This window comes from Haemaphysalis longicornis, unplaced genomic scaffold (assembly GCF_048455015.1).
Source record: "Haemaphysalis longicornis isolate Haplotype H1 unplaced genomic scaffold, Haemaphysalis longicornis Haplotype H1 scaffold_7, whole genome shotgun sequence".
NCBI lineage: Eukaryota > Metazoa > Arthropoda > Arachnida > Ixodida > Ixodidae > Haemaphysalis > Haemaphysalis longicornis.
The window spans coordinates 25,984,364-25,998,836 of record NW_027526422.1 but is presented as its reverse complement, the minus strand read 5'-3'; the positions used below and the strand labels follow the sequence as shown (position 1 = coordinate 25,998,836).

Here is a 14,473-nt window from a genome sequence, read left to right as displayed (position 1 = left end):
ACTTAAAACAATTGATGTGTGCTGCCCTACCCCGCTGTCCGCGGGCTTTACGAAATCCTAGCCTCAAGGTTGGCAGGTATGAGTGTGTGAAAGTACTCTGCACAGGACTGTGGTACGAATTAACTGGTTAAACATGGTGAATGCTTGAATTCAACACTATACAACTTAACCATTTACCACTAACTACAGCTTGATTGGGTACATGCTAACGATGCTTTGCAGTAGCAGTGAATTTTCAGCTATTTTTCTGCTGTGTTATCAAACACAGCCCACTTGATAGAGGGCTAGATGGCAATTCTTGGCCAATTATTCGATCTCACAGTCATCAGTAGAAGTTATTTTATTCGTCTTTAAAGTTTGTAGGTAGTGAACTCATTTTGAGATGGTGGTGTTTGCATTCTGCTAGATTTTTTTTTTTTTTTCTGCACAGGCATGCACACACTCGCACACACACAGTTTAATACATAATTCAGTGCATCACAAAAGGTGCAAATGCCTCAGAATGTTGGTGTGCAGCCCACAATGGCTCTGGTTGCTTTTCACAGACGCAGCTTCAGAAGTCTAAAGCTTTCGGGTTTTAACTTGGATGTGCTGCCCAAAGTCGTTGCCTCCACAATGGCAACAATTTGCAATGATTGAAAATTAGATGGGGTGGACGAGGCAACTCGCAGGAGAGTAATTTAAGAACTGTGCAACAAGTCAAGAGCAGCATTTTCAACAAGACATTGGTATGCAAAATTACCTTATTTGAATTATTTTAGCTATAGCATGATGAAGAAAACGTAATGGAATGCTAAGTAATGCAAGGACCCTTAATATAACACAAAGGACTGGAGTGTGGTGACGTGCAGTGTGCAGACACAGATTGCTCTATGTAGTTTGGTTCTGAACATTTACGCACCCCTAAGAATAGGTGGGACAAAACATTGTCAGAAACAGCATTTTGCAAGCATACGATTTCATTTTTCTTTGTTCTGAATGGCATTTATTTCAAGTTAGAAACAGTGTCATGTAGAAATCCTTGTTTTATAAAAGCAGTCAGCTGAGTGGCTTCCAGATTCATGAAAACTAATAGGACACACCAAAACTTAGCCACAGCATCAGAGTAATGCTGCACAACAAAGAAGTCTTGGAAGTAGGTTGGAAGTTCTTGGAAGAAGTAGAAGTCTTGGAAAGGTACAAATTCAGTCCACATTGGATGTACAGCCACAATCGAAGTTTACGGACCAAGAAAATGGCAATTTTAGTTTATTTCTTTTCCGTTAACAATCGAAGTTTACGGACCAAGAAAATGGAAATTTTAGTTTATTTCTTTTCCGTTAGCAGCCCGACAAACGTGCATGTGAGATGTCGTATAGTTACTGAAGTAATGAAAAATATGGGATGCCACGCATAACCCCAAAATTGCTGCTTTTGTGGTTTATAAACTTTTGATCGTGGTTGTACGCTTTCAGGGTGAAGATCCATTTGAAAAAAGTGAGGATTGCACTTGAACGTGCCAACTTTCCCACAGGCTATGCTCTGCGGTAGGTAAGAATAGGTTTGAGGTGCTGTAAGGCACCACAAATTGCAGAGACGTGGAGGGTTTGGTTTCGAGCTGTGCAATAGGTTGGCAAATCTGCTTGTCATAATGAGTGAGGCTTGTTTATTCACTTTGTAGATGAAGTGGCAATGCTATGCTTTTCAGGAAAGCGTCATTGCCATTGGCCTGATTAGACTATATGTTGTATTTTTGGTTAAGTAGATTGAGATCCATTTATAAGGCAATAATGAACTTGCATATCAATGTCAAAATTTCAGTTCAGTTAAACTGGATTGTAAGCAGTTGCCCTATTGAAGCCAGAAACAGCCACAAACATGTCGGTACATAGACACCGTTGAAATATTACATTTTACAGTGGTACAAAGGTAAAAAAACTGGTTTGTCAACAGTGCTAACAACACAACAGATACTCCGTGGCACAGCAGAATTGGACCAGAACAGCACATACGGAACACATCCAGGTAGCTACTGGAACCATGTTTATCGTAGTGACAAAGTTTGTTCACAGCTCAAAAAAAAAAAAAAAAAAGTCCCTTTCAATGCCATTAGGCAAGTTGTGTATGCATATCCAGTTTGAAAGCAAAAAAAAGTGTACTATGTTTTAGAACAGAATTTGTTGTATCCTGGTCTCCAAGGACAAAATTTGTTCAGTTATAAGTGCAGGTCAAAGCCTGCAATCACAGTTGTCTTAACCAGCAAAAAAAAAAAAAAAACTGGCAGCACATATTATAGCCTTGAATGGGCACTGAAGAAAGATGCATTGATTTCACAATCTTCAAAACAGTATTTTACGAAATTAGCAGTGACCACACTTAAGCCCACCAGCCTTCAATAAACGGCTATTGAGCACACATTTCCTGCATGCATTGTGTCCTAATAAAAACAGTCATCAATGACCACACATTGGTTACCGTGAAAATTTCGGTAACTACGGCATCGTCGCCCTACATTCCAAAACCCGTGTGAATGTTACGGTGTTGTTTGCAAGGCCGTCACAAAGGGTGCCGTGTGTTTTTTTTTGACTACATGCAGCCATAAACAAACATTTTAAAGGGACACTGAAGTGAACTGTAAAGAATGTTGAGTTACCTAACCTCAGTGGCTAAGGCGTTGCGCTGCTGAGCTAGAGGTCGCGGGTTCGATTCCCGGCTGCGGCGGCTGCTTTTCTGATGTAGGCGAAAAGCAATAACGCCCGTGTGTACGAGATTTCGGCGCGCGATAAAGATCCCCAGGTGGTCAAAATTAATCTGGAGCCCTCCACTACGGCGCACCTCATCGCCTGCGTTGTGTCGGCGCGTTAAACCCTACAATCAATCAATCAGTTACCTAACAAGATTAAACTCTAGAATGATCTTAATTTCTCGGCCGCTTTACACGCATTTTTAACAAGAAAATTGGTTCAAAATTGGCGTTCATCTTGCACCATACGACATTGGCTGCAATAACATACTGGCTGGCATGCAGTTCTCAATCTGGCGGTTTTCTAGCATGTTTAATCTGTACAACCTGTACATGAACAATCAAAAAGCCGATGTTAACCATGACAATGGTGAAGCTGAAAACTTTTATGGAGGTTCAGATAGCATGAAAATGCATTGAAAACCGGTGCGAAGTTAGCACAGTTGTTGAAGTGGCTTCCACAGATGGTACATACATGGTGTTCTCTTTTCTGCCGCCCATTACAGGTAAACAGTCTTTAGGCTCTCACTTAAGTCAAATAATGGATTACATGTGTTAAAGGTACCCCGCAACGGTTACCATCGACTGCTTGGAATGTATTTTGGGGAAAAGTCTATTGTCCAAGAAATCTCGTCCTGCAAGAATTATGAAAATCCGTTCACTATCACCGAAACTACGCGCGATAAGAAATCGCGCATAATCAATCCCTCTCAACTCGACCACGGACAACGCGGTCTCTCCCGGAGAGGAGGGCGGCTCGCGGCGTTCTCTTCGGCAGCCTTCGATATATCACAGGCCGAGGAGTTTTCCCCTTTTCTCCGCAATAGGGAGGCGCCTATTTCCAGTCTGGTGCCACAAAAAAGCAGGCATGGGTGCCTGCTCGCAAGCACGCGCTCAAGCTGGTAGGGCATTTTTGAAGCAATAAACATTTGTAGTCGAGTGGTCCCGTTGAAAGGGAAGTATTGAGCTCACCACTCAAACTCCACGCGCACTCAAAACACAAAAGAAATGGCAAAACTGTGCCTACAGGTTCAGGCATTGAAGAGGTTCGTACACAGCAATGACAACGGCGGAGATAAGAGAAATTAGCCGCGAAGTTTACCAGTGACAGCCGATCGGGCAGCCATGGCCTCAATGACGTCGCTTAGGCCATGCCAGGGGTGCATAACGAGAACTGAAGAGAGCGCGGTTGGTTTTGCCGCGTCTCACAGCGATTTGCGCGCTCACCGCTTCACGTGCACGTGTAATATTTGGCTCACGTATTACTGGCAGTGTAATCTAAACGTCGCGCAGGTTTACTTGCACTGTTCAAAGAGTGTTGCAGGGTCCCTTTAAATGGCACAATGCAGCTGGAAATAAGACTGGCTAATTCACTCCAGTGTCCCTTTAAATGCTCGCACTCAGCGATGTGTGATAGCACAGACTGTGCTGCACAGTACAAGTGCAGGATGCAATTTGTATTAGTGCCAACAGCTACCTGAACTCTTCGGCATGGTTAACACAAAGTTGCAGTTCTAAATGTCTTGCCAGAAAATGGTAGCAATGGCAGCTCAAGGAAGCTCAAATGGTAGCAACATGATGCACAGAGCTGCACTTTGAACTTTTGTGGACAAACTGTGTACGTCCTAACCCTGTTGAACACGACATTTAAACGTGAAGCACAAGTAAATTCTTTGCACAAATTAGCTAGTCACCGAGCCAAAATTTGTTTCGACACAACAGTATTTGCAGAGCTTGCAGTTTACAGAGCGCCTGGATCCCCATGCAAACGGATCGATGGTATGCAAAACGAGTCTAGAGTTGGAGCTGTAGCATTCAATACTGGAAATGTCACCATCGTAGACACTAAGTTCACAGTCCAGTAGTACAAAATCCATGTGGTGAAGGTGCACATGAAATTCGTATCACAGACCATTCCGTCGGAACAGGGAACTACTAGCATGGTGCAAGGAATGATGTTTTAGGTCTGCATCAGTCAGGTTCCGTACACAGCATTTAGACGGGGCCACATTCCAGTTGTAGTCGTAGGACAACGCTGACCGCACTTCCCTTTCGCACAAGACACCGTGCTCTTCGAGACTACCGTATATCTCGTTCATCATGAAACCGTCCTGCTTGTGCGTGACTAGGTACGAATTAAAGCACCCACGAGAACGGTACTCGGTGTTAAAACGCCTGTCATGCTTCCGCTCTATGTTCATCGGCGCAAGCCAAACGCCGACTGAGACATCCTCACTAAAGTACCTCTCAAGATCCGTTCTATGTTTCTGGATAGATACCACAAGCTGATATGACAGCACATAGCCACCTCCACGTGCATAGGGCAGGTAATAATAATCCCTAAGATACCAGAAGGGCTCAGCCCACTTGCCCATCTTAAACACTGGCGCTCTTCCGGAAAAGAAGCCCCAGTAGAGTTCTCGTACTGGCTTGTGTTGTTGCAACATCCCCAGCTCATCGGCAATGAGGTCAATTCTGGCAAAGGAGTCGTCGTCGAGTTTCAGCAGGTACTGAAAGTCGTAGTGCTCTGCCGCCCATGTGAACATCATCAACACCTTTTCAGTCAATCGGCCATACGAATCGGGAGTGTTTGCGAGCACTACTGTGTCGTTAAATGTGCGCGATTCCTGCAGAAGATCCGCTATAGTTTGGGCCGGAAGTCCCAGTGAGCCCACGAAGAACCTGTAAGCGACGCGCTGCTTACTTTTGGCGCCCAATTTAACCCACGTTTCACGCGCCGCGTTACGCAACACTTCGTTTTTGTGCGATGACAGTACCGCCACGAAAAGAAATGCATCGCCTCCCTTGTCGAGGGGCCCGAGCGACAGTTTTGGCACGTCATCCGCGCGGTAGGTCAGGAAGCGGAAATGAAGCCACAGCCCGAAAATGAAGCCGAGAACTGACCACACAAAACAGACCAAGCAGGCGCGCCTGCGCGGAGCCATGCGAAAAGGCGATGATGTGTACCGCCGTCCCATGACTGGCAGAGAAAGGTCGGCTGAAGCTTGCGCGGGGTCACTTTTAACTAATTGCAGAAACCTGGTAGCCAAAACAAGTTTTTTACACCTCAGTGATCAGGTCAGAAGTGGTGGCGTACTCCTGGTGTTTCTTCCAGTCTACCCGCACGCCTGTGGCGCATCATCTCTCTTTTGGGGGCCTCATGTGACGTCCCCTTGGCTGGGTCCTCATCCGAGCCTGCGATAAGCATAGGAGGCCGTCGTGGCTGGCTGTACCAAACATGTTTATGAGATCCCAGGATGTTCCTTCACCCAGGCAAACCCGGCACACCGCATTCACGGGCACGCTCACATCACGCGAAGCTTTGCACTCGTCCTCGATGCATCAGACGAGCCAGTCGTTCAAGTAGTAGAGCACAGAGAGGCATTCGGTGAAAGATGCCAGGGAACGATGTGAGGAGAACCAGCGTTGGCTTCGTGTCCGAAACGGAAGTTCATACAGTTTTATGTTACTCTATGGTATGTATGCACTCTACCCCAACGAAAGTGGCAGACTAGAATGGAATAGCGGCGTTGCTGGCACAAATCAAGCCCGTAACAGAACATAGAGGATGAGACGTCGAGAGTTCGCCACGATTGGCCACACTGCGCATGCGCTAGTCTGCTGTGTCTGGGTTGTGGCGGTTTTTTTAAACGCGCCAACATTTGTTCAAGGTGTAACCCGAGTTTTCCTCCGGTTAGCCGTTAAAATTCACCGAAATGTTATCCGCTCCAACTGTTACGAGCACTTTCTTACAACAACCTAGAATAACTTTGTAGTACAACATTCAAGAATGTCGAACTCGACGTTGATGATCACCACCCGAGGATAACGAACTAAACTTAAGAAGGATAAACCTGGCAAAAAATGAAGGCACGCTGATGTGGTAATTCCTTCAGCCTCACGGCAAGAAGCGTAGAACGCAGAATGTATTTACAAATATGTATTATTTACGACTCATGGCTTCCCGGCACAAAACATCCCGATCGACGGCGAGCATTCGTCGGCCTCGTTTCAAACGTGAAGCATACGGAGTGACAAGTATTTCTGCGTTCATTTAAACCAAATTTTTGTTAATATATTCATGATACCTTCCGTAGTGCTACATCCGAGGTTTGCCAAAATGACACAGGTAGGGGCATAGGGAAGGGGGAGGGGGTATGGAGCTAAGGCAACTACGTATACGTAAAACCCCAGGAATCCTGTCCGGAAAGCGAACCTACTCTCCCTTGGTGCTCGTTCCCCTCCTGGCAGACTTTCATGGGGGGGTTCTGCGAGCGTGCGCTCTGCAGCGCGACGGAGAGTAGTCAGAACAAGTTAGGGGAGATTCGAGGGCGAAACCACTGGCGAAACCTTAGGCCTGGCTGCTTCAGTACCTCTATGCAACAAGGGCCGCCGCTGGAAAGCAGTGCGCTAACGACTTCGGACTTCGCCCCCACTCCCCTCCCCCTCCCTGTACATGTTGCAAATTTATCCGCTAATTTGCTGCTATGTCGTTCGACGCGGCCGCAGCAGTGAATTCGCACGTAAATTCGCCCAATGGAGAACGGGTTTTCTGTATAAATGTACATTTTGTTGCCAGTGACACTTTTGTTGCCCTGATCAAAATATAATCTTCTCGCTTTTGTCACCACAACTGGACATTTTAACGTATTTTTGTGTGACTAGTCTTGGTGAAATTATATATAAACGCAGTACCGGACAGTTGGATGACAAAGCGACATTAAAATAAATCGTCCAAGTTGTGTTTTGTGCTTTCCACGTTTGTAATATCCGCTGCATGCATTTCTTTGTTACGCTTAGGTGAATGTAAGTTATTTACCTCTATATTTGTTAAGCATACATGTTTTATTTGTTTTACATTTCCACATTTCTTTTGTGTTATTTCTTCTTATGTAGACAAACAGAAAAGTGCGAGCAGTGATAGCAATTCTGGCGCCAGAATTCTCGGAACATGCGAATAAATTTTTTATGAAGTATTTTATTTTCCGTGTTCTTTGTAGTAATATAGTAATGTATTATCAGTTAATAGTTATAAATTTCAACTAATAATTATGCATATTATCTATTAGTAGTTACGTATTTATTATACATATTTTAATCCCTTGAAAAATCATATGAAGGAGGTCGAAGTGCAATCTCAGCCCCCGACCGACCAAAATTTCTGGCTACGCACCTGGACACAGGTAATTGCGCTTCCTGAAGGGCATGCATGTTTTTGTATGCTATCATTGACGTTGTTCGCTGGCAGCATAGCGGCTAACGTACGCTACGCTACGGTCGGCGGGTACCGGCACCCGACTGGGCATGTGCGCATTCGTTCCGCAGGGACGGGCGGCCCGCCTCGCCGATCCCCCAGGCAGCACAGCCAAGTAGAGTTCCTGTGTATAGCTCCCCTTCAAGGCAAGCGGGGCAGGGCGCCGCAGAAAGTTAGATGGGCAGATGAGATCAAGAAGTTTGCGGGGATAAATTGGTCGCAGTTAGCACAGGACCGGGATATTTGAAGATTAATGGGAGAGGCCTTTGCCCTGCAGTGGGCGTAGACAGGCTGGTGATGACGATGATGATAACTCCCCTAGAGGAGCAGACGTTGGGAGCAGAGTTGCGCGTTCATCCGCCATCTTGAGTTGTAAAGTCGTGCGGGAAAGCCACCCGTCACGCGTGTAGGAGCCGCCGCCATTCCGCCGCCGCGAGTGGCAGCGGCGTGGAGAGAGAGAGAGAGAGAGAGAGAGAGAGAAACACTTTATTCAAATCGGGCCTGGCGGGGTGGGTTGCCAGCAGCCGCAGCTGCTCGGGGCGACCTTGGCTGCTCTGTCCGTCAGGGCTTGTTGCGTCGTCAGGTCAGAGCAACTAAACGTGTGAAGCAAGTTTACCGTGTTCATGTATCCTTACAGAGTTATAGCAGAGCGGAGAACCGGTTCCGGTACGATCCCCGATACAACTGCGCATGCGCACCAGTTTTTTTGCCTCTGCGCACGCGTGGTAGTGCCGGTCGCCTACCGGGTGCCGTCACGGTTGTCTGCCTGGTAATGCTTGTGCGGTGTAGTATCGGTTGTAGGAACATACGGTTCTCGATAATAAAACAGCTGATTCTGAAAATTTTTACTGAACATCCGAAATACATCCAACTTCGGACGTCCCACGGATGAACATGGGATGCCCATTGGCCCTGCAACGGACGGCCTGCAGATGTCCCTAGAGACGGAATGGACGTATACAGTGGACGGCCTACGGACGCCCGCTGGTTGCTTAAGGCTTGGGCTCGTTGCTCTCTGCAGCGCTGGTGAATATGAGGTATATATTGCGGAGTCGGCGCATGCGTGCGCCAGCACGGGCAGGACAGCGAGACTGCGCGGATAGTCGGCTGCTTATCAGCTGAGCGGCCGCCGCTTCCGTCGGCACCGCAACCACTGCAGCGCCGGTCACTTGAGCAAAACAGTAACGTTGAGCAAAACTGACTGAAAACGGCGTCTTGTGCGCAGCACTGAAAGGGGGCTTTGCTGTCGAAAGGTGGAACTCGCGGCATGTGGCAATCAGACGCACAACTCTTGCGCTGCGCGGCATACAGGAAATCTACAGCCAAGTGACGCATAGCGCCATCTAGGGGCATGTTTCAAGCCATATCCACGTGCTTCTGGCACTCAATTGAGTTGCTCAAAATTGCTTGGTCTGGTAGTCTAGTGGTTTCTCACTCTCGCATATCAAACATCCCAACCCGATCGTCAGTGCTGTTTTCTTTTCATTTCTAATGGTTTGTCATACTTGAAGATTAACAGATTTATTGCACATATAGTATATTTACGACACTTTATGCATTGTAAATGGGATTTTCGGCAGTTCCATTAGCTTTAGGTCAGTTTCAGCTACTGTTTGTTGAGCGTTTTTGTGGCTCCGCCTCTTCCATGTGACGGCTGGCTGTGCTTACTAGAAAATGCATACACCTTGATGCATATAGGTCCTCGTCGCCGTGCCCGCACGCGCACGTGCAGTCCGGTCCTGGTACCCGCCGTCCTTAGCGTAGCGTACACTTGCCGCTATGCTAAAACCACATTATACAGACAACTTTTTACAGACATTTTCATCTGCGTAGAGCAGAAAAACGAACGAGGACGCAAAAAAGACAACATAATTGGGTTTCCCGTGCCTACCTGTAATGTGAACAGAAGTACTAACAACCACACAAATGAGAACAGACAAATGAGCATGCCCACGCACATGAGAAAACGTCACCATTTATTAAGCTCTGTTACTCCAACTTGAGCATTTCCCTTAAAATGAGCTTCTTTATAGACATTGGGTGTCGCAACATACATATATTAACATCAAACATATAATTATGTACATCAACACAGTTCCGTCTTAAAAGGTCCTAAAGGTACGGCAACTGAGGAAGATTCTTTGACATAAACATTACAGGTTTTCGGCAGGTTGGTGATTCTACCAGCTGCTTGAGACATTTTGGAAGAACTCAAAAGAAAATTAAATGCTTGGAAAAACAACGACAAAAACCATGAATGTCTACATAAAATGTGTTAATGAACTTCATGTATCTACACGAGTGAAGCCAGTGCACAGCCTGCATGTGAAACAGTCAGCATTTTATTTCTTCATGCTCTATTGCGAGGAGGCATCATGAGCAAAAACAACAGAACTTTGCTACCATTAGAAATTTACACAAGGGTATATGTTCCCAAACTCTGAAAAAAATGCAATAGAAAAATTTTCATTCAAAAGTAACGTCCGAGAAGATTCATGATACAAGTATGTAATCCTAATCTACTGGAGGGGACCTTGACCCCGATGTGGAATCAACAGGCTGACAGTGATCCCACAAAGTGAAGAGCAAGGGAGATTGCCAGTAAGCTAAACTTCCATTGTGCCTTCCACTAAGCTGTGCAGAGACTTCCAACACTTCCAGCACATAAAATACCAGCCAGCCTCATTTTTCAGAGAGCTGGCATCACATGTTGGGAACAAGCACCATGCATCAATCTGCGCAAATTGTACGACGTACTGGCAGCGTGAATGGGAACATGAGAGCAGTTGATCAGAAGAATCAAAGGTTGAGTTGACTGAGAAGTTATCTTTCTCACGAGCTCAACACAACAGAAAATGTGGTCCAAAAGCTTCCACCGGGCATCACCGAAGGTGTTTAAGGAAAGTATATCAAGCTATTGGCCACAAGTTTTGCCTGAATATAGTATTGATAGCGGCAGCCTTGCATTCTCTGAAGAGCACAAATAATGTAGGCAGCTGTTACTCTTACGTTGCGACACTCAGAGGCTGTCTTCAAGTGCTGGGCATTTTCCACAGAGCTCATCAATGCCACGTAGAGTGTGCTGCATATCACACACGGCTAAATTGTAGATTTCAACACAATTCACGGCTGTCAGGCCTCTAAAGTCATACAGAAAATTCAACACTGCGAAGAAATGACTAGTTGGTCACCATGCTTCTATCTGTCAACGAAGACAATCTTAACCCTGCAAACAAATATGAGTGACCTTGTATCCCATCTGCACATTCATTTGTACAAATGGAGGATGCACACAACAGTAGGCAATGTTCATGGCAATTATGCACAACAGTAAATGACAGATTACTTGAGTACGAAGAGGAGCGAACAATAGAAAACGTTTCAACACGTTTCAACATGCAGAATATTTTGACAGCCAGCATCCTCGAAAGTGGGTCATTGCAGTTTGGCAACCTTGACAACTCCTCCTGCATAATCTGCCCAATGTATACATTACTTTCATATTTTTCTGAATAAATTTGAAACTGAAATTTACTGTTAATGAAAGTATGCAAAATGCAGAAGTGATGACAGAAATGCATTGCTACACGATGGGTTGATGCACGGGGTTGAGACCTGGCATGATGTTCACAGGTGCCTCTGCGCTTGCAACATGCCTGTTTAATAGGACAGAATGCTCCTTCCCACGAATGATGAAGTGCTGCTTAACAGCAACCCCTGCATCCACACAAGATGCGCAATATTACAGTGCCACGAATGGGTTAAAGGGGCCATGCAGACAAAACGCAAGTTTGGTTCTTTTGAAAGATTGCCTTGTGAAAATCATACTTACACCACTTTTAACGCACACTTTGCTCAAATAAGCTATATAATTAGGGAAAAAGAAAATGGCCATGCGTTCCCACAACAGAACCTATGATGTCATATGCCCAGCTGTGCAATTAGCTGAGGCTGGCAAAAGCAAACATAAATTAGGCAGGGCTTATAAGCTTGCAGAACGAGCTATTTTCCCTTAAGTGTAATAATGCATATTCACTTCACAGCAGTAATAACGGTGGGGTAAACAATGACAGTTATGAAAATACACGCAAACATAGAAGTACCGATGCACACTGCTGTTGGTACTGCACGCACTATGCTTGTTTTAGCTGCACAGCAGTCCGCCGCTTTGGAGTTGTCTCACATGACACTGGCCGATTTGCATAAGCGACATTGTCTCAACGTGGCCTTGTTTGTCGAGTATACCCCATGTTTCACGAAACGATTACTTTCTACCCTAACAAAAACAAGCCAGGTGCAAATAAGGTCAAAATCAGAGCAAGGGCGGACAACGGTCCGCGGCTAAGTATGGCAGTGCCATCTGGGAGGACCGACAGTAAGCAAGGCTGCAGAGCCTAAGGATGCACTGGAAGTACGTTTGAATACCTGCCCTTGTGACTTTACGGCAGACGTCCCGAAAACACACGGTTGGGCGGGAGAATCAAAATTTTAACGTAAATTGATTAATTTCGCAGTGAATTGGGCATCGTTTGCTGCTGGTCAAGCGCTGGAGACACTATAAAACACTAAATCTTTCGAATAAAACAAACTTGTATTTTGTTTGCATGGCCCCTTCAATGATCTCTTAGAAAGTCACAAGGCCTGCATTACTGTTATGCAAATGCACAAATAAAAGAACCAGATAGAAGCCTAGGAACGGGAAGTGGAACAAGAAGGGACTATGTACATAGAAGTGCATGAACTGCCAAAGATCGGCTGAGGCTAGATAGGGGGGAGTCCTACGTCAGACAAGTCCGTAGTGGCAGGTATTGTTGGGCACATGGATACAGGTAATGCAACTCGCGAGTCGATGGGGCAGTGACAGTGGGCCAGCAGAGCCGATGCACATTGTCAACGAAGTAATTTCTGCAGGCAGAACTGAGACTTATCACCAAGATGGTGGTTTGGCACCTGAGGACGTGAAATGGCAGTGGCTGATGGCTAGTGGTGGGCTTACGTACCGTTTAGATAACATCAAACAAGAGTGTAGTAGTGAGGTATGAAAAGCCCAATCTCTCGAATTAAGCAAGGTAGCTTGCTGTCTTCATGGTCCCGTCACCAAAGTGCGCCGGTGTATTTCAGCAGCCATTTGCTTACCCTGCGGCCTTTTGCCCCCAACACTACAAAACGCTACCCGCATCAGTCTAACGACCTACAAGCATTTCGTTCCCTTTTCCCAGTTCTTGAGACCTGGGCAAAGATATGTCGCTCGCATTGCGGATGCAGCAGCGAGATGGGCGAACTCCCCAGTCATAGATGTACGAAGGACGTAGCTGCACCTCTTGCGGGCACAGGATGCCGTTCCTTTCTAGGCTCCTGTACTTCTCTTCCATCATGGCCTCGGTCTGCTTGCCGGTCACCAGGTACGAGTTGAAGCAACCCCGCGAACGGTGCTCGGTGTCAAAGCGCCTGTCGTGGGTGCGGTTCATCTTCAACGCCGCCAGCCAGACACCCATAGAAACGTCTTCGTTCGCGTACCTTTCCAGCAGCGAACGGTGGTCGTAGATGTACCGCATCACAGCCGCCGATAAGACGTAGCCGCCACTGCAGGCGTAGGGTAGGTACCGCTCGCTCAGGTACCAGGAGGGTTCGGCTCGTTCGCCGCTTGTTACCACTGGCGAGTCGCCCGCGAAGAAACCCCAGTAAAGGCGCGGTTCGTGAGCCACATTCCGCTCTGCGACGCTAAGTTCCCAGGCGATCGCATCCGGCCTTGCAAACGAGTCGTCGTCAAGCTTGAGAACGTATCGAGCCTCGCATTTATGGCTAATCCACGCGAGAGTTCGCAGGAGCTTGTACGTCCGGTTTTCGTCGGGGACGTCATGCAGGAGCACCAAATCACGATTCAGGGACGCTTCGCGCTCCAAGGCGGCCCGCCGGTCCACTGGAATGCCGACCATGCCCACGAAAAAACGGTGACTGACGTCGAGCACAGACCTGTTTTCGAACTTGAGCCACGTTCGGCGCGCGGCATTGCGCAGTGATTCGTTGTCATGGGAGGACAGTATAGCAACGAAGAGGTAAATCCACCCTCCTCGAGACGTGCATTCACTGCCGTTCTTGGGCGCTACTGATATCGAAGCTGGCGCACTATTGAAACACCAACCAAGGAAGAGTGCACCAAACACTCCAAAGAGAAACCAAAAGGGTCTAAAATATCGGAAGAAATGGGATGTCTGGTATCGAAACTTTGATGAAAGTGCGAAAAGTTTTTGAGCAGACCTCATCACCGTGCCCTACAGCGAAACATTCAGCCCAAGAAACTCTGCAGCCAATGCATTTATATGCACCAAACACTACCATTCGCGACTATCGGTAAATGCCAACACTCGGTCTAATTTGTGTACGCGATTGCGTCCAGACACAGAATTTAAAAGCTGTTTACTTTGCTTTGCCGGATCGCTTTCTATTCAAAGCAGCAATGCGGAAGCGGAAATTTGTTAAAAGGCGAAACAAACAAA

The 14,473-nt window shown here is 46.6% G+C and overlaps 2 protein-coding genes across 2 annotated transcripts; both read right to left on the bottom strand.

The window, feature by feature from the left end:
• Positions 1 to 326: 326 nt before the first annotated feature.
• Positions 327 to 6,324, bottom strand: LOC144144871 (beta-1,3-galactosyltransferase 6-like). Its single transcript, XM_077676359.1, has one exon. The coding sequence runs from the start codon at positions 5,698 to 5,700 to the stop codon at positions 4,627 to 4,629; it is 1,074 nt and encodes a 357-aa protein (XP_077532485.1). The 5' UTR covers positions 5,701 to 6,324; the 3' UTR covers positions 327 to 4,626.
• A 3,607-nt stretch (positions 6,325 to 9,931) lies between these two features.
• LOC144144870 (beta-1,3-galactosyltransferase 6-like) lies at positions 9,932 to 14,431 on the bottom strand. The gene has a single exon (XM_077676358.1). It carries the CDS (start codon positions 14,237 to 14,239, stop codon positions 13,160 to 13,162), a length of 1,080 nt encoding a protein of 359 aa, XP_077532484.1. The 5' UTR covers positions 14,240 to 14,431; the 3' UTR covers positions 9,932 to 13,159.
• Positions 14,432 to 14,473: the final 42 nt, after the last annotated feature.

Bases quoted from the DNA above. Each gene is read 5' to 3' on its own strand.
- LOC144144870 (XM_077676358.1), bottom strand. From the start codon at position 14,239: ATGAGGTCTGCTCAAAAACTTTTCGCACTTTCATCAAAGTTTCGATAC.
- LOC144144871 (XM_077676359.1), bottom strand. From the start codon at position 5,700: ATGGGACGGCGGTACACATCATCGCCTTTTCGCATGGCTCCGCGCAGG.